A 20,974-nucleotide genomic window follows, 5' to 3' on the forward strand; every position below is an offset into this window, starting at 1 on the left:
GCTGGTCACCACAGACTCAGAGCCACTTGGGCACTGTCCAGCAACTTTAGGTCCAGCTTTGAGGAGGAAGAGGGAGAGGGGGTTATGGTAGAAGAGCTTCACAGGAGAAAGGTTCCAGTCAAGGTTCGGGACTCACTGCCCACTCTCAAACCAAGTTCCTAGGAAAGCTTTTCATGTTGTAAATTACTTTGTTAGGAAAATTTTCAAAGCAGCAACTAGACTTATGCTGATCTGCCAAAGCTTTTGTGTTCTTTCCTTCAACATCTATCATAAAATGGCACAGAAGGTCCAGGGAGTTCCAGTGGCATCGCCATTTCACTTTCAGAAGAACCGCGGTTTTTGTGTCTAACAGGGCTTTTTGAGGAATGAGCAGCACCATGTCATTGCCTAGTGTCCTGGCACCTGGAGACAGCCCTGTGGGGCCATGGCAGTCAGGCAGAGCAAGGGCAAGCGTCTTATCCTCTATGAGGGAGGAGTAGTGTGTGGAGAGGACAACATGAGGGTAACACCTGGTACACAGACCTACTGGGCAGCAGTGAAGGCCTTACCCCAGAGGTCAGATGTGTTCAGATCTGGGTCTTTCAGGTGCCCATTCACTGTTCCTTCCAGTTTTTTTTTAAATTTTTTAAATATTTTATTTATTTATTCATGATAGACACACACACAGAGAGAGGCAGAGACAGGCAGAGGGAGAAGCAGGCTCCATGCAGGGAGCCCGACGCGGGACTCGATCCCAGGTCTCCAGGACACTCCCTGGGCCAAAGGCAACACTAAACCGCTGAGCCACCCGGGCTGCCCTCCAGTTTTGTTTTGTTTTTTTTTTTAAAAAAGATCATGACCAACACTATAGGCATAATTAAGAGTCCAGAGAGAGGGCTGTCTTATAAAATACAAAAACAAATGGGCAGGTAGGCACATCTCTGTCAGCATGGCTCAGTATATAAAAATAGCCTAATTTTTGCTATAATTTATTGCTTTTAAACCACTCTAGTGATAAAATGCAAATATATATTTAGCTAACTTAAACATTTATCGAGATATAATTCATACAAGTCACCAATTTAAAGTTAAAACTATTAAATTTTAATTTAAATAAATTTATAGGACCAATGAGATGTGCACTTTTCAAGTGTCTATAGCATATTTCCAAAAATGAGTTGCTAGGACACAATAAGTCTTGATAAACTTCAGAATTTCATGGGTACATTTTCTAACCTTCACAGAACAAAACTAAAATTTAATAACTAAAGGTTAAATTAAAAAATGCCAGCTGTGGGGCACCTGGATGGCTCAGTCAGTTAAGCATCTGCCTTTGGCTCAGGCCTGATCCCAGGATTGAGCCCCATGGAGGGCTTCCTGCTTATCAGGGAGTCTGCTTCTCCCTGTCCCTCTGCTCCTCGCCTCACCCCAGTGCTCATGCTCTCTCTAAATAAATAAACTTTAAAAAAAAAAAAGAAAAGTCAGCTGCTACAAATGAGAAAATGTTTTAAATAATTTTAGAAACCAACACAATGAAAAATCTATATATTAAGACCTACAGAATGAGACCAAAATGATAATCCAAAATGATTCTTTGAAATAACCAAGAAAATTAAATTCTAGCCAAACTAATCAAAAAGTGCAGAAAGAAGAAAGTGCCAGACACTTCTGTACTAACTTAAAAGTCTTAAAATAAAATGTTTCACATCACATACTAGAAGTAGAAAACCAAGAGGTCAATACCATGGAAGTAGTTCTTAACCTCCATCAACTAAATTCTTCTAATCCAGCTCTTGACTCAGATGGTCAGGTGAGTTCTTCAGCCCCTTGAGGGATTTTTCCATGTTACATAAACCTTTTCAGAGACTTAAAAATGATGGACAACTTCCAGATTATTTTTACCAAACTCACAAAACCCTGACATCAGCCTGACAAAGATAGCACCAAAACGGAGGGAAATACTAGACCAACCCCACTAATGTAAGTGATGCACATTTTAAATTATTTCTCTCTCAGTAATACTAGTTTACTTTGGGCCAAGTCGGTATCTGACTTTTTGTGATGGGTCTAAAGTCACACTGGCTGAGGAGGTGACTCCTGTCTATTGAGGACGCTTCATATTTTGGTAAGTCCTTAACTTGTGTGAGATTGAGAATCAGATAATGTTCCCTAATTAACAAGTACAAACATGCAGCTATTTCTCAGTGAAGGTAAGGAAACTGGATTTGTTCAACAATATGCTTTTCTCAGAAATCTGGAATAGTTTTACCTTAAAGTAATAGGGCAAAAAGAAAACTATACAGAGGCTTCCCTCCTTTCAGCACCATGCCTTCGTTTTTAAAAGATCTCTTGTTTGCAGCAAACTTTAGATCCAGTTGATGAGGTCGCTGCCCTCATCGCAGCCACCATCCACGACGTGGACCACCCTGGGAGAACCAACTCCTTCCTGTGCAATGCTGGAAGCGAGCTGGCCATTTTGTATAATGACACTGCTGTGCTGGAGAGCCACCATGCGGCTCTGGCCTTCCAGCTGACCACCCGGGATGACAAATGCAATATCTTCAAAAACATGGAGAGGTGAGAGCACTCACTGAATAGGGGAGTATGTTGGTCCCTGTAACAACTTTGAGATAAAATTCACATACTATAGAGTTTATTCATTTAAAGTGCACAGGGGTTGTCAGTATGTTTAGAGTTGTGTGGCCATCGCCGCAGTCAACTTAAGAATGTTTCCATCATCCCCCAGAAAGAACCTCAGATTCATTCATTGACTCTCACTTTCCCTGCCCCAAGTAGATCCCGCAGCCACAGGCAACTACTGGTGTACGTTCTGGCTCCATAATCTGCCTATTGTACACATTTTGTAATAAACAGAAGCACACCCAGTGTGTGGTTCCTGCCTGGCTTCTTTCTCTTAGCACGATGCTTTCAAGGTTCATTCAGCTCTTTTATGTCTTGACATTTCAAGACACCAAAGTATAATGCTGACATCTTGAGCTTCTAGAGACTCATAGAAGCTTTTTCTCCGAACACTCCTCTCTGCCCTCCTGTGCCCAGCACACTTCTCATCATTGTCAATGTTCACATGTTACTTAGAGGAAGCCTTCCCTGACTCCTCATACTAATTTTCCAGTGCTAGACTCCTTCATAGCACTTATCACATGTTTAAATAATAATTCTTCATTACTTGGCTGAGGCTGATTTGATTAAGTTCTATAAGATCACAGTAGCCAGTGCCTTTTGTTTATCACTGTACCCTCAATGTCTAGTAGGGTGCCTGGTCCAGGGGAGGGACCTCATAAATATCAGGTGGAAGAAGATAATTTTGATTCATAAGGAACATTTTAGAGGAGATTTTTTAAAAAGGAGATTCCTGTTACAAAACTCCCTTTTGCACAGTTCTAGAATTTCACTAGGTTTTATTCATAGTTGCTGGTATATATACATCAGTTAGCTCTGGACAGATACACAAGACCCTGATAACCTGGGTGTGTCCAGGGGAAGCAGTGGGGTGACTGGAAAAAAGAGGTTGAATAGAGATAAATTTTACAAAATGATTGAATAAAAACAAGGGCTGGAAGGAAGAGGTAGGCAAGTATCCCCTGTGAGTTTCTCAGCTGTCTTGAAGTTTCTGGGCACTGAAATTGTTGGATCTTAAGGTTCCTCTATAGAGGGGGTACATTCTTCATAACCACAGATCTCTGCCTTTGTTCACTCCTACCATGTTCTCTTATGCTAAGAACTAGGTGTCTTCTGCTACAGAATGATGAGTGTTGCACCTGTAAAGTCTTGCCCATAAGCTTCCTGATTTTAACTTCTATTCAGTTTTCCCTTGCTAATAATCTTGTTTTAAAGTATGCCCTGTGACTTGCACTGACATTAGAATTTAGGTCCAGTGGATGCTATCCTAGCCAACAGATTGTTTTCAGGAGTATCTGTCTGGTCTGGATGAATCCTCCATAGCAACTTCTCGTTTGTCATCTGAAACAGGAATGACTATCGGACGCTGCGCCAGGGTATCATCGACATGGTCTTAGCCACAGAAATGACAAAGCACTTCGAGCATGTCAACAAATTTGTCAACAGCATCAACAAGCCCCTGGCAGCCCTCGAAGTAAATGGGGTAAGGGAAACTGAGTGCAAAGAGAACCTGTATTTGAGGCCCTTATCCCTGTGTGTTGTGGAGACACAGAGGGTAAGACATAATGAGCTGGAGAAAAGTTCCCCAGGAGGTTCCTTGGATTTAATTTCCATTGGTTGAAAAACTGTTTATTCATGAGAGAGGCAGAGACACAGGCAGAAAGAGAAGCAGGCTCCCTTCAGGGAGCCCGATGTGGGACTCAATCCCAGAACCCCAGGATCACTGCCTGAGCTGAAGGCAGACACCCAACCACTGAGCCACCCAGGAATCCCTGGTTGAAAAATTATTTAAAGTATACAGACTTGTCAGGAAAAAATTAGACCTCCAAAAGTAGATGTGGAAGCTAAAACTAACTTCAGGCAGGTGATCCATTCCTGTGCCTGTTCTCATATTCCCCCCAACCCCTCTCCTTGGGCATTCTGGGGGGTCAGTTGGAGCCCTTGAGGTCTCCCCCCACAACACTCCCCACTATGTACATGCTGTGGCAGCAGCCACTCTCCCCTGCTGGTCTCTGTCACGGTAGGGTCGGGGGTTGAGAAGGACCCTGTGTTTTGGTCCCAAGGGTGACATTGTTGTACATTTCTGGATTTGAGGCCTGGAGTCCACAACTGCCCAGCAGGAGACCACAACTCAAGAAGCAGACAGATCTGAGTTCTCATCCCAGTTTTGTTTTGCCATTTCCTTGTCTGTAAAATGAACAGAATAAAGCTGAGGCATAGGACTAATGGGCATAGGGCAAAGTAGGCACTGAGTAAAAGGTACCTATTATACTAGATCAGCGTGAGATCAGCACCTATAGCATATATTTTCATGAACCCTCTTCCTTTGAGGCCCTACCACCTATCCCATATACACTGAACATCTTGGCACCAGCTCACAATCTTTTTCCATGGCCCTCCTCCCCCTACTCCTATCACCATCCTGAGAGTCTTTATCAAGCACAGAGATGGTTTATCCTATGAGGCTAGGATCACCATTCCTTGAATTCTAACCCCACTTGACATGTACAACTCATCCGGTCATAGCCGTTGTCCCTGGCCTTCTAGCTTATTACCCCTTCATGTGTGTTCCTCTTCAACCCAATTTGAAGTCTGTTGAGAACTCTGCTTCCTTCATCCACCCCTGTTCTCCCAGTTTGTCAGCCTGCTTCTGACTTTACTTCCTTTCCAAGGACTTCCATTGTGGAGTACCCACACCAACCTTTTTTAGTGGCTCCTGCCATCCTGGGTGGGATGTCACCTAGGCCACCGTTCCTAGCCAACTCTGCAGGCTTGGTTTCTTTCATCAAGTCTGAGCAGGTACCGGACTCAACTGAGTATTCTGTTCTATCTCATCTGTTAGTACTTGGGTTACTTCTGAGACTGGAAATCAATCTGTTGAGCCAGTCAGATGACAGACAAAGTAATATGAAAGAAAGTGGTTTACAGTTGGCAGGACTGAACCATAGTCACAGCTGACAAGAGGAGAGTCAACACAGAGCTTATAGGTGGTGGGAAATTTGACAGCCTGGGCTCTGGATGGGCATGTGCCCGTCTTGATGGCATATCTGTCCCCACTGAGATGAGACCATCAGGCCTTTTTAGACTATTGTGATTACTCATTGAAATCACATGACCCTTCTTTGGAAAGCATGAGGAGACCAGCTTATTGCTGTCTCTGGCGGTGCTCTTTGCCCTGATACTCCCTCTTCCAACCTGAATTTGCTTCAGAGGGCTTGTAACCACCAGGTCTGTTATACCACGTGTGGAGAACCCATACCAATGGCATGCCTTTAAACAGGACAGCATGTGGTACTATGAACAGAGCAAACCCAGGACTAAAGGTAAATCTGAAGTTCTTATTCTGGCTCATCTGGGTGGCTCTGAACAAGTCCCAATGTCCTCATCTATAAAATATAGTAGTAGATGATACTGCTTTTCATGCCTACCACAAATCTTTTTGTGAGTGAAGATCAAAAGAGAATGACTATTAAGGAAGTAAGAAGTAACACTATCTGACAAATCCAGGTACACTGCCAGCTAATTCTCAAGATCATATCTATCATGGGACTGGATTGGGCTGTGCAAACCAAAGAGCCTGGTGCACCACACAATTCCTTTTGAGGGAAGGGCAGAGAAACCTTTTTTTATAAAAGATACTGCTCATGTCCCAAGGGAGAGCAGTAGAGATAGAACAAAGAAAAAGCAACTGCTGAGCAATATCTGGAATGGGAAGAAGAGAAGAGCCAAGAAGGGGAGGGGGCACAAAAACCAGTCTCCAGTGCTACCCTCTACTCTTAAGTCCTGCTGGAATCTCACCGAGCCTTGGTTTTTTTTGTCAAGTGAGGAGCTGAGCTCAATGCTCAGATTATCCTCCTCACTGTTCTGTGAACTGCTTCACTTGTAGGCCTTGGTCAATGCTTTACTAAGTGTACAGTGGAGCCACACCTAGAAGACAGGGCTTGGTACCAGAAAACCCACTTTGATTGCTTTGAACTTGTCTTCTGTTTTAGGAAGTGAATAGAGATGAAGAAGCCATAAACACTATGCTTAGAAGTCCAGAGAACCGGACTCTGATTAAACGGATGCTGATTAAATGTGCGGATGTGTCCAATCCCTGCCGACCCCTAGAGCAGTGCATTGAGTGGGCCGCACGCATCTCAGAAGAATACTTTTCTCAGGTGAGATACAGCCTCTTAGGCTCCTTAAGAGAGAGAAATACAGTAAGACCATTAGAGGTAAGGGGCTTAACACTCATATCACAGGCTTACTGGTAATGAATTTGATTAGTTTTCCCTTATCTGAAAATGTATTTGCCTTCTTATAGAAATATCTTCACTGGCTGTAGAATCTGGGGTTAACAGTTTTCTCCCAACAGTATTTTACATTGTAGTCTGCCCTTCATATTCTCTCCGGGTAGAAAAAATTATTGTGGGACAGAAAAAAAAATTAGAAAATACAATGGCTAAAAGTTTTACAAATTTACTGAAAGCATATACATACAGATTCAAGAAACACAACACACCCTCATCCATGCTCAGTCATGGTCAAGCAGCTCCAAGCCTTCCAGAAAAAAATGAAACGCGACTTAGAACAGCGATTCTCATTCTTCTGACTGCATGTCAAACTATGAAAGCCAGAGAAGAAGGACTTCTGCAGAAAATGGGGAAATAGGAGAATCTTAGGCATACCTTATCCATGGATACACCTAGATAATACCCACAGCAGTATAAATGACCTAAAGACTGTCAGAAAAGACTCTACACAGCTGAATGTAGAGAGTGTGGCTGTATCCAAGAGGATAGGAAGGGCATAGACACCATGAAGGAGCCTAACTGACCTGTAGGACCATCCACAGTAGGGAGGATACTGCAGGCACAGAGAGGGGAGGGGGCAAACTCTCCACCAGGAAGACAAATCTCCGTAACATCTGGCTTTGTAAAACAAAGAGGTTTAACTTCTCAAGTTCTTAAAATCAATAGGGCTTATGACCTGATTCTTGGTTTTCTCAGGGTTGTGGGATCAAGCCCCATGTCAGGCTCCACACTCAGCAAGGAGTCTGCTTCGGTTTCTCCCTCCTCACCATATACCCCACCAACCCCATGCTCACCCATTCTCTCACAAGTGAATAAATAAAGCTTTAAAAAAATTTTTTTGTAACTCAGCGGGCTCAGCTCTGAGGCAGGCAGACCACCACAGGAAACTGAGCTCCCACCCTTAGAAACAACAGAACAGTTCCACTGACCTATAGTGTAGAAATAGCAGTTTGGAAGGAGCTTTTTTTTTTTTTTTTTTTTTTAACTAATCTCAGAGCCAGTGGTGGAAGGGGAGGGATCTTTGGAAACTTCTCCATAACCAAGAGCTGCTGGGTACAATTTCCTTCCCCCACTCCTCAGCCTGGATACACTGGACACCTGTGAGATCAGCATGACTGGAATACTACCTAACTTGCTGATAGGAGGCCCCAGTCCCACGTTCTGTGGATATACCACCTCTGGCCTGTCTTGGTTCCAGATCTCCTCCCCCAGCAGACTTATGCAGACCCCACCCTGTTTCCACACTCATCTGTGGACCTGACCCCTCCCAACCGGCCTCACCAGAAGTTTTCCAGAGTGGCTCCAGTCCCCACCTACAGCAGACCAGGCACAAATCTTGCTAACACCTTGCCCCTGCATTCTCCAGTACCCCTGCCCCCTTCAAAATGCCTTTAGCAGGAGTCCATCCAAATCAGTGCCATGAGCATAGCAGTGTGCAAACAACCTGGATATGGGTCAGCACCATCCCAAAGGGACTCCTGCACCAGGGAGAGGGTAAGAAAACCATACATACCAGTTCAACTATAGCACAAGACAGGCCCACTAACAACGTAGGGACCAAACCTACCCATAATAGGCAGAGATAGCCATTTCAGACAACTGGACTGAAGACAAACATAGCCCAGCAACACACAGAGGAGATACCCCTGAAGTACCAGGTTCTGGTGAACAGGGGACACTGCACTGCAGGGTACTACAGGACCTCTTCTTCATAAGGCCATTACTTTTAGCTGAATTTCCAAACAGAGAGATAAAAAATGTGGAGACAGGAGCATGTCCCAAATGAAGGAACAAGACAGAAGCACAGGAGATCTAAGTAGAACAAAGATAACATGCTCCATGGAGAAGTTAAAATAATGGTGATAAAAATGCTAACTAGGGAACTAACTCAGGGAGACCTCAGTGAGATAGAAAACAAAGAACCAGTCAGAGATAAAGAACTCAGTAACTAAAATTTAAAGTACACTACCGGGGGATCCCTGGGTGGTTTAGTGTCTGCCTTCAGCCCAAGGCGTGATCCTGGAGTCCCAGGATCGAGTTCCACATTGGGCTCCCTGCATGGAGCCTGCTTCTGTCTCATGAGTAAAAAAAAAAATCTTTAAAAAATAAAATAATTTTAAAAATAAATAAAATACACTAACAGGAATAAACAGGAAGGAAGACAGTAATGGAAAGCAATCAAGCTGAACACAAGAAAGAAAAAAAGACTACTGAGAATAGATTGAAGGAACTCAGTGACACCATCAAGTATAACATTTCATTATAGGGACCTTAGAAGAGGGAGAGAAAGAAAAGGGGGTAGAAAATTTGTTTGAAGAAATAGCAGAAAACTGCTTGAATCTGGGGAAGGAAACAGAAATCCAGATCCAGGAGACACAGAGAGGCCCCAACAAAATCAATCAAAGGATGCCTATTCCAAGACACATAGTAATTAAAGTGGCAAAAAAAATAGTAATCTTTAGAGCATTTTTAAAGCAGCAAAATAAAATAAAATAGTTACATAAAAGGGAAACCCCATAAGGTTAACAGCTGATTTTTCAACAGAAACTTTGTAGGCCAAAAGAATTCATCACCACTCAAGCAGCCCTACAAGAAACATGAAAGAGAATTCTTTGAAAGGAAAGACCATAGCAGGAGTAAGAAATGTAGGAAGCACAAAAGCAATAACATTAAATATATCTATAAAAATCTATCAGTGGATTCACAAAAGGATGTAAAATATAACACCATATACCTAAAGTGTGGGGAAGAAAGTAATAAAAATTTAGTGCTTTTAGAAGAGGTTCAAACTTTAAGATTTTATTTATTTATTCACAAGAGACAGAGGCAGAGGGAGAAGCAGACTCCATGCAGGGAGCCCGATGTGGGACTCGATCCCAGGACTCCAGGATCATGCCCTGAGCCAAAGGCAAAAGCCACCCAGGCGTCCCAGAAGAGGTTCAAACTTAAGTGACCATCAACTTAATATAGACTGCTATATGCATAAGGTGTTATATGTAACCTAATGGTAACCACAAATCAAAAACTGCCAATAAGCAAAAAGTAAAGAGAAAGGAATCCAAGTATCTCACCAAACAAAGCCAACTAATGGTTAGAGAAGGGAGCAAAGGAAGAAGGGAACAGAGAAGAATCAAAAAACCACCATAAGATAAGTAACACAGTGGCAGTGAATATGTACCCATCAATAATTTTGAATGTAAATGGACTAGACAATGAGAAAACCTAGGGTGGATGGGCTAGATCCAAAAACAAAACCCATCTTGCTGCCAACAAAAAACTCATTTCAGACCTAAAAATACATGCAGACTGAAAGTGAAGGGGCAGAAAAGCATTTATCATACAAATAGGTGTGAAAAAAAAGCCAGGGTAGCAGTACTTGTGTAAGACAAAATAGACTTTAAAACAAAAGATTATAACAAGAAACAAAGGAGGACAGTATATAATCATAAAGGAAACAATCCAACAAGATATAACCATTATAAATACTTGTGCACCAAACATGGGCACACATAAGGCAGCTAATAACAAATGGTGGTAATCAATAGTAATACAATAACAGTAGGGGACTTTAACATCAATGGATAGATCATCCAAACAGAAAATTAACAAAACAATGGCTATGAATGACACATTAGACCCGGTGAATCTAACAGATATATGTTTTAGGATGGAATGTTCTGAATATATTAAGTGCACATGGAACATTCTCCAGAAAAAAAGCACATATTGGGCAAAAAAACCTCAAAAAATTGAAGTAATGCTATGCATCTTTTTCCAACCACAAAGCTGTGACACTAGAAATCACAGAAGAAGATCTGGAAAAGAACACAAATACATGGAGGTTAAAAAACATGTTACTAAACAATGAATGGGTCAACCAAGATCAAAGAGGAAATTTTTAAAAATGCATGGAGACAAATGAAAATGAAAACACAATGGTCCAAAATTTGGGATGCACCAAAAGCTGTTTTAGGAGTGAAGTTTATAGCAATACAGGCCTCCCTTAAGAACCAAGAAAAAGCTCAACCTAACCTTACACCTAAAGGAGCAAGAAAAAGAAGAAAAAGCAAAACCCAAAACCAGCAGAAGGAAGGAAATAGTAAAGATTGGAGCAGAAATAAAATCAAAACAAAAACCAATAAAACCAATCAATGAAACCAGGAGCTGGTTCTTTGAAAAGATCAACAAAATTGCTAAACCTTTAGCCAGACTCAGTTAAAAGGGGCGGGGGGGGGGGGGGGGGGGGGGCTCAAAATCAGAAAGAGAAACACCACCACAGCAATATAAAGCATTATGAGAATATTATGAAAAATTATATGTCAACAAATTGAACAATCTAGAAAAAATAAATTCCTGGATACATATAACCTCCCAAAATGGAACCAAGAAAAATAGAAAATTTTAACAGACTGATTGCCTGCAATGAAATTGAATCAATAGTCACAAAATTCCAAACAGAAGTCCAGGTCCAGACAGCTTCATAGGTGAATTCTGCCAAACATTTCAAGAAGAGTGAACAGCTCCTCTTCCCAAACTATTCCAAAAAATTGAAGAGGAAGGAGAGCAATTCATTCTAGGAGGCCAGCATTACCCTGATACCAGAACTAGATCAAGACACTACAAAATAAAAGAAAACTACAGGCTGATATCTCAGTGAACATAGAGGCAAAACCCTCAACAAAGTATTAGCAAACCAAATCTAAATAACAATATATTAAAAAATTCATTCACCACCATCATGGGGGATTCATTCCTGAGATGCAAGGGTGGTTCAGTATTTGCAAATCAATTAATATGATATATCATGTCAACGAGAGAAAGTATAAAAGCCATATGATCATTTCAATCATGCAGGAAAAGCATCTGACAGAATAGGACATCCATTCATGATTAAAAACCCTCTACAGGGCAGCCCAGGTGGTGCAGTGGTTTAGCGCCACCTTCGGCCCAGGGGTGTGATCCTGGAGACCCGAGATCTAGTCCCATGTCAGGCTCCCTGCATGGAGCCTGCTTCTCCCTCTGCCTGTGTCTCTGCCTCTCTCTGTGTGTCTCTCATGGATAAATAAATAAAATCTTTTTTTAAAAAAAAGCCCTCTACAAAGTAGGTTTAGGGGGAATAAACCTCAACAAAATAAAGGCCATATATGAAAAGCCCACAGCTGGGGTGCCTGGATGATGTAGTTGGTACAGAGTGCCAACTCTTGGTTGCAGCTTAGATCATGATCTCAGAGTTGTAAGATCAAGCCCTACATTGGGGCTCTGTGCTCAGTGCAGAGTCTCCTTGAGATTCTCTCTCCCTCTGCCCCTCCTACTTGTGCTCACTTGCTCTCAGATAAAGAAGTAAATCTTAAAAAAAAAAAAAAAAAAAAAAAAAAAAAAAACCACAGTTAACTTCTACTAAGTAGTGAAAAACTAAAAGCTTTTCCCCAAGATCAGTAACAAAACAAGGATGCCCACTCTAACCGCTTTAATTCAACATAGTACCAGAAGTCCCAGCCACAGCAGTCAGACAAGAAAAAGAAAGAAAAGCATCCAAATCTGTAAGAAAGAAGTAAAACTTTATTTGTAAATGACATGATATATACTATATAAAGAAAACCCTAAAGACTCCATCAAGAAACTATACCTGATAAATGAATTCAGTAAGGTTACAGAATACAAAATTATTGTACAGAGATCCAGTGCAATTCTATACACTAATAATAAAGTAGCAGAAAAAGAAAATCCTATTTATAGTTGCACCAAAAGTAATAAAATACCTGGGAATAAACTTAACCAGGGAGATGATAAATGTGTATCCTGTCATCATTGTGCAGGGGCCATGCTAATCTTCTCTATATGGTTCCAATTTTAGTATATGTGCTACCGAAGTTAGCATGATAAACGTGTATTCTGAAAGCTGTAGAACACTGATGAAGGAAATTGAAGATAACACAAATGGAAAAATACTCCATGCTCCTGGGTTTAGAGAATATTGTTAAAATGTCCATGCTCCCCAAAGCAATCTACAGACTTAACACAACCCCCATCAAAATGCCAACAGTATTTCTCACAGAAGTAGGACAAATAAGCCTACAATTTGTATGGAACTACAAAAGACCCTGAATAGCCAGAGCAGTCTTGAAAAAGAACAACAAAACTGGGAGATACTGCACAATCCCAGATTTCAAGATACACTACAAAGCTAAAGTAATCAAAACAGTATAATACTGGGACAAAAACAGACATAGATCAACAGAACAGGAGAACTCAGAAATAAAGCCACCATTCTATGGTCAATTAATCTTTAACAAAGGAGGCAAGAATATGCAATAGGAAAAAGACAGTCTCTTCAACAGTTGGTGATGGGAAAATAGGACAGCTACATGGAAAAGAATGAAATTGGGCTGTTTCTTAACTATACAGAAAAGTAAACTCAAAATGTATTAAAGACCTAAATGGGGCAGCCCCGGTGGCTCAGCAGTTTAGCGCTGCCTTCAGCCCAGGGTGTGATCCTGGAGACCCGGGATCGAGTCCCACATCAGGCTCACTGCATGGAGCCTGCTTCTCCCTCTGCCTGTGTCTCTGTGTCTCTGCCTCTCTCTCTGTCTCTCATGAATAAATAAATAAAATCTTAAAAAAAAAAAAAGACTTAAATGTGAGAGTTAAAACCATTAAAATCCTAGAAGAGAATATAGGCAGTAATTTCTCTGACATCAGCTATAACAATATTTTTCTAGGTATATCTCCTATGAAACAAAAGCAAAATATATTATTGGGACTTCAAAATTAAAAGATTCTGCACACCTTTTTTGTGGATTGTGATGCGGGACCGGTGAGGTTCCGACTGGGCCGAGGACGTCGGATCTTCCTGCCCTCCTCCCCTCCCACCTTTACCCCAAAGTCCCATAATAAAACGGTTTGAAATCAATCAATCAATCTTTTGCACAGCAAACAATAAAAGATAACCTGTGGAATGGGAGAAAATACTTGCAATGACCTCCCATAAAGGGTTAATATCCAAAATATATAAAGAACTTGTATAGCTCAATACCAAAAAAAAAAAAAAAAAAAAAACCCAGAAAGAAAAAAAAAATCCCTGGACGCTTGGGTGGCTCAGGGGTTTAGTGCCTACCTTCGGCCCAGGGCCTAATCCTGGAGTCCTGGGATCAAGTCCCATGTCGGGCTCCCTGCATGGAGCCTGCTTCTCCCTCTACCGGTGTCTCTGCCTCTCTCTGTGTCTTTCATAAATAAATAAATTTTTAAAGATCTTTAAAAGAAAGAAAAAGAAAAACCATTTTAAAAATGGGCAGAAGACATGAATGAATTATTTCTCCAAAGAAGACAGAGATGGCCCACAGGCACATGAAAAGATTATCAGCAGGACTCCTCATTAGGGAAATGCAAATCAAGACTACAATGAGATGTCATCTCACACCTGTCAGAATGGCTAAAATAACATGACAAGTGTTGGTGAAGATATGGAGAAAAAGGAACCCTTGTGCACTGTTGGTGGGAATGCCAACTGATGCAGCTACTGTAGAAAATGATATGGAGGTTCCTCAAAAAATGAAAAATAGAATTACTACATGATCCAGCAATTCCACTACTGGGTATTTACCCAAGAAATAGGAAAACACTAATTTGAAAAGTTATATGTGCCTCTGTGTTTATTGTAGCATCATTTACAATAATCAAAATATGGAAGCAACTGAGGTGTTCATAAATAGATGAATGGATAAGGTAGTAGTATATATGTATAAAATGGAATATTACTCAGCCTTAAAGAATGAGATCTTGCCATTTGCAACATGGAGCTAGAGAGCATAATGCTGAGTAAAATAAGTCAGAGAAAGATAAATACCAGTATGATTCCACTCCTATGTGAAATCTAAGTGAAAAAAAAAAAAAAGACTTTATAGAACAAATATGGTTACCAGAGGGGAGGTGGGAGGGAGGATGGGTGAAATAGATAAAAGGAATTAAGAGTATATTTCTCAGGATGCCTGGATGGCTCAGTGGTTGAGTGTCTGCCTTTGGCTCAGGGAGTGATCTGGGTCTGGGGATCGAGTCCCACATCAGGTTCCCTGCAAGGAACCTGCTTCTCTCTCTGCCTGTGTCTCTGCCTGTTTCTCTTTCTCTCTCTCTCTCTCTCTCTCTCTCTCTCTCTCATGAACAAATCTTAAAAAAAAAAAAAAAGTATATTTCTCATGATGAGCACTTACTAGTATACAGAACTGTTGAATCACCAGACTGCACCTGAAAGGAATATTACACTACATTATTTATACTTGAATTTTTTAAGAACAAAAAGAAAATACAAAGGCCAGAAGACACTGGAATAACATCTTTAACTTGCTGTTAGGACACAACTGTCAACCCAGAATTCTGTATCCAATGAAAATATCCTTCAAGAATGAGGGGGAAATAAGCACATTGTCAAATAAGGAAAAGCTAACAGTTCATCACCAGTAAACCTGCAATAGAAGACATGCTAAAGGACGTTTTTAAAGCTGAAAGGAAAGAATAACAAGATACAAACTTGAATCCTCAGGATGGGATGAAAAGTACCAAAACCCAAGGAGATATTACCTTACACCTGTCAGAATGACTGTTAACAAAAAGAAAATCACAAGCCTTATTGTTGAGAAGAATGTAAATTGGTGCAGCCACGAGAAAACACTGTGGAGATTACTCTGAAAATAAGAAACATCATATGGTCAAGCTATTTAACTTCTGAGTATTTATTTGAAGAAAATGAAACGCTAACTCGAAAAGACATATCCATCCCCAGGGTCCCTGCAGCACTGCTTACAGTAGCCAAGATATGGAAATAACCTGTGTAAATAAATGGATGAATGGGTAAAAAAGACATGGTATCTGTATACAGTGGAATATTACTCAACCTTAAAGAATGAAATCTTGGCACTTACGATAACATGGATGGAACTTGAGAGAGCATTATGCTAAGTGAAAATAAACCAGAGAAAGACAAGTACTGTATGATCTCACATTTGGAATCTTAAAAACAAAGCTCATAGCAGCAGCCCGGATGGCTCAGCAGTTTAATGCCACCTTCAGCCCAGGGTGTGATCCTGGAGACCCGCAATCAAGTCCCACGTCAGGCTCCCTACATGGAGCCTGTGTCTCCCTCTGCCTGTGTCTCTGCCTCTTTCTCTCTGTCTCTCATGAATAAATAACTAAAATCTTAAAAAAAAAAAAAAAAAAAAGCTCGTAGATACAACAGATTACTAGTTCTATTTTGGTGAGCATTTTGCAGTATATACAAGTACAGAATCATGTTGTATATCGATTATACCTCAATTTTAAAAAGAAACAGGGATGCCCAGGTGGCTCAGCTGTTGAGCATCTGCCTTTGGCTCAGGGCGTAATCCTGGGACCCCGGGATCAAGTCCTGCATCAGGCTCCCTGCAGGGAGCCTGCTTCTCCCTCTTCCTGTGTCTCTGCTTCTCTGTGTCTCTCTCATGAATAAATAAATAAAAATAAAATCTTTAAAAAAATAAAGCCAACTACATTCAGTATACAAAAGACATTTAAAATAAAGGGAACAGATTCATGCAAAGACAGAAATGGATGGAAAAAGTGATCATGCAAGTTGTAAACATAACATACTTGTGGCTATATTAATCTCAAACAATAGATATCAAGATAGAAAATATTACCAGAAAAAAAAAGAAAATATTACCAGAGATAAACTGGACACTTCAAAATGATAAAGGGTCAATTCTATAGGAAAACATAATAACCATAAATGTATATGCACCTAATAACAGAACTTCAAAATAAATGAAGCAAAATTGACAGAGAAGTAGACAATTCTGTAGTCGCATTTGGATATTTTAACACTTTCAGTAATTGAGAGAACATCCAGATTGATAGTGTCTGGATTATCTGTTTTTACTGTTATTTCAGTCACCTTACCTTAGTTAAATATTCATAAAATACTACACCCTAAGTGAGTAGAATATATATTAAGTACATCATATGCTGGGGATACCGAAATTATTCAGCAAATTTACAAGACCTGAAATCATACAGAATATATTCTGTAGCCACAGTGGAATCAAATCAGAACTCAGTAACGTATCTAGATAAATGTAACTAGATAAATGCCAAGTATTTGGAAATTGAACAGTCCACTTCTGAATAATCCCTGGTTCAGATAATAAAACAGTCCCACTTAGAATTGCATCAAAAACCATATCTAGGAGTAAACTTAACCAAAGAGGTGAAGGACCTGTCAGTTAATATACTCTGAATACTATAAAACACTAGTGAAAGAAATTCAAGACAACACAAAGAAATGGAAAGTCATTCCGTGCTCATGGACTAGAAGAACAAATATTGTTAAAATGTCTATACTACCCAAGGCAATCTACAGATTTAATGCAGTCTCTATCAAAATATCAACAGCATTTTTCACAGAACAAACAATCCTAAAATCTGTATGGGATGAAAGAAGATCCTGAATAGCCAAAGCAATCTTGAAAAAGGAAGAACTAGAGGTGTCATGATTCCAGATTTCAATTATAAAGTGATAGTATTAAAACAGTATGGTGTTGGAATAAAAATGACACATAGATCAGTAGAATAGAGCAGAAAACCTAGAAATAAACCCACAATTGTATGTTCAGTTAATCTCCAACAAAGGAGGAATGAAAATACAATGAGAAAAAGTCTCTTCAACAAATGGTGTTGGGGAAATTAGACAGCCACATGCCAAAGAATGAAACTGAACACTTTCTTTCACTATACACAAAAATCAACTCAAAATGAATTAAAGACCCGAAACTCTAAAAATCCTTGAAGAGAGCACATGTTAGTAATCCTTCTGACATCATCAATAGTCATCCATAGAAACATTTTTCTAGGTATGTTTCCTGAGGCTAGGGAAATAAACTATTGGGGCTACATTAAATTAAAAAGTTTCTGCACAGCAAAGGAAACAATCAGTAAAATTAAAAGGCAACCTACAGAATTAAAGAAGATATTTGCAAATGGCATGTCTGATAAAGGGTTAGTATCCAAAATATATAAGAATCTGATACAACTCAGTACCCCAAACAACAAATAGTGTAATTTAAAAATGAGCAGAAGACACAAACATTTCTCCAGAGATGACATACAGATGACCAACAGGTACATGAAAAGATATTCAATATCACTCATCATCAGGGAATTGCAAATCCAACCGACAATGAGGTATCATCTTACCACCTGTCAGAATGACTAAAGTCAAAAACACAAAAACAAGCGTTGGTGAGGATGTGGAGAAAAAGGAACCCTCCTGCCCTGTTGGTGAGAATGCAAACCGTTGTGACCACTATGGAAAAAAATACGGAGGTTCCTCTAAAAAAGAAAAATAGAACTACCCTGTGATCCAAGTATTGCACTATTGGATATTTATCCATAAAATACAAAAACACTAATTTAAAAGGACACATGCACCCTATGTTTATAGCAGGATTGTCTACAAATAGCCAAACTGTGGAAGTACCCCAGGTGTCCCTCAGTAGATGAATGGATAAAGGAGATGGGGTACATACATACAATGGGATATTATTCAGCTATAAAAAATGAAATCGGGTAGCCCACGTGGCTCAGCGGTTTAGCGCTGCCTTCAGCCCAGGGTGTGATCCTGGAGACCTGGGATCGAGTCCCATGTCAGGCTCCCTGCATGGATCCTGCTTCTCCCTCTGCCTGTGTCTCTGCCTCTCTCTGTGTGTCTCTCATGAATAAATAAATAAAATCTTTAAAAAAAAATGAAATCTTGCCATTTGCAACAACATGGAAAGAACTAAATAGGGGCAGCCCGGGTGGCTCAGCGGTTTAGCGCCGCCTTCAGCCCAGGGCCTAATCCCAGACATCCGGGATCAAGTCCCATGTCAGGCTCCCTGCATGGAGCCTGCTTCTCCCTCTGTCTCTGCCTCTCTCTCTCTCTCATGAATACATAAACAAAATCTTAAAAAAAAACAAAAACAAAAACAAAAACCAAACAACTAAATAGTATAGTGCTGAATAAAATAAGCCAGTCAGAGAAAGACAGATACATATGATCTCACTCATATGTGGAATTTTAAAAACAAAACAAATGAGCAGAGGGAAAAAAGAGACAAACTAAGAAACAGACACTTAAGAATAGAGAACAAACTGATGGTGAGCAGAGGGGAGGTGAGTGGGGATTAAAGAGTACAGTTACAAGGATGAAAAAAATAAAATGAAAATAAGAAAAGTTAATGACTTAGGTTTTACTTTAAGAAACTAGAAAGGAGGGGGATCCCTGGTGGCTCAGCGGTTTGGTGCCTGCCTTTGGCCCAGGGCGCAATCTTGGAGTCCCGGGATTGAGTCCCGTGTGGGGCTCCCAGCATGGAGCCTGCTTCTCCCTCTGCCTGTGTCTCTGCCTATCTCTCTCTATATATCATAAATAAATAAGTAAATCTTTAAAAAAAAAAAAAAAAAAAGGAAAAGAAACTAGAAAGGAGGGACACCTGGGTGGCTCAGCAGTTGAGCGTCTGCCTTCAGCCCAGGGCGTGATCCTGGAGTCTCCAGATCGAGTCCTGCATCGGGCTCCCTACATGGAGCCTACTTGTCCCTCTCCCTATGTCTCTGCCTCTCTCTCTGTGTGTCTCTCATGAATAAATAAATAAAATCTTAAAAAAAAAAACTAGAAAGAATAAAGCATAGAGAAAAAAAATCCTATTTAAGAGCAAGAAAATTAGGAAATGGAGAAAAATTAACAGCCAAAAGTTGGTTGAGAAAATTAACAAAATTTCCCACTATCTAACTGGAATAATCAAGAGGAGAAAGAAAACACAAATAACCAATATTAGGAATGAAAGAGGTATTGTCATAATAAAGCTTACAGATATTAAAAGGATAATTTTAAGGTGTGAGTTTTTACACTAATAAATTTGACAACTTAAATGCCTTAAAAACTAGTTTATCCAAACTGACAAGATAAAACAACCACATGAGAAGCCCTGTATTAATTCATCAAAATTTACTATTAGAGATCTTCCCACAAAGCAAAATTCTTGACCCAAATGGGTTCACTGAAGACTTCTATCAAACATTTAAGGCAAAAATAATACCAGTCTTACAAAATTGTATCAAAAGATAGAGGCAGAGGCAGGGAGGGTGCCTGGCTGTCTCAGTCTGTAGAGCATGTGACTCTTGATCCTCCGGGTCGTGAGTACAAGCCCCACGTTGGGCATGGAGCCTACTTTAAAAAAAAAAAAAAAAGGAATGGAAACACTTTGCAACTCATTTTGTGAAGCCATTATTATCCTGATATCTAAACCTGATAAAGACAATACCAGGAGCAAATTACAGTCCATTATTTTCATGAACATAGATGCAGAGATACTTGATTGAATAGTACATAGAAAAAATACTGTCTCATAAGTTAGAGTTTTTCCCCAAAAATGTAAGGTGAGTTTCACAACAGGAAAATCAAGAATTACAGTCTCCATACCCAATTAAAGGAGAACAAACATTATTTCAGTAGATGCAGAAAAAGCATTTGACAAAACTCAACATTCACCCATCAAAAAAAAAAAAAAAACACTTAGCAAACCAGGGATAGAAGGGAACTTATTTTAAAAAGGGCATCTACAAAAACTTACAACTGATAAAAATGGTGAAGTATTGAATACATTCTCAAGATTGGAAACAAGGGAAAGGTACCACCTCTATTGAATACTGTATTGGCTGTCCTAGCATTGCAATCAAGCAAGAGAAAAAAGGTACAAAGAATAGAAAACAAGATTTTTTCTATTTACAGATGACACAATATTTTAATATGAAAAGCTCTAAGGAGTATACAAAACAATAGCACTTATTTAATAAGGATTTGATTTAGCAACGTCCTAAGACACAAAAATAAATAGTATTTTTGTACTAGCCTAAAACAATTGGAAAATGAAAGTAAAAACCTAATCCTATTTACATAGCAATAAAGTTTAGGAACAGATTTTTTTCTTTTTTTTATTCATGAGAGACAGAGAGAGGCAGAGACACAGGCAGAGGGAGAAGCAGGCTCCATGAAGGGAGCCTGATGT

At 40.0% G+C, this 20,974-nt stretch overlaps 1 protein-coding gene and 1 non-coding gene across 11 annotated transcripts in view; one reads left to right on the forward strand and one right to left on the reverse strand.

Moving 5' to 3' along the window:
* PDE8A (phosphodiesterase 8A) overlaps positions 1–20,974 on the forward strand; it is a 154,152-nt gene that overhangs the window by 123,875 nt on the left and 9,303 nt on the right. For all 10 annotated transcript variants that reach the window (XR_011997113.1, XR_011997114.1, XM_072737363.1 and 7 more), the window contains 3 exons: positions 2,339–2,556; positions 3,970–4,102; positions 6,612–6,779. Coding sequence is in view for 8 of the 10 variants with exons in the window: in XM_072737363.1 (XP_072593464.1) it covers positions 2,339–2,556; positions 3,970–4,102; positions 6,612–6,779 (519 nt within the window). In the remaining 2 variants the exon portion in view is untranslated. The remainder of the gene's footprint in view (positions 1–2,338; positions 2,557–3,969; positions 4,103–6,611; positions 6,780–20,974) is intronic.
* On the reverse strand, positions 12,686–12,792 carry LOC112923500 (U6 spliceosomal RNA). Its single transcript, XR_003235686.1, has one exon. It is a non-coding gene; the product is annotated as a U6 spliceosomal RNA (small nuclear RNA).

Source organism: Vulpes vulpes, chromosome 14 (genome assembly GCF_048418805.1).
Source record: "Vulpes vulpes isolate BD-2025 chromosome 14, VulVul3, whole genome shotgun sequence".
NCBI lineage: Eukaryota > Metazoa > Chordata > Mammalia > Carnivora > Canidae > Vulpes > Vulpes vulpes.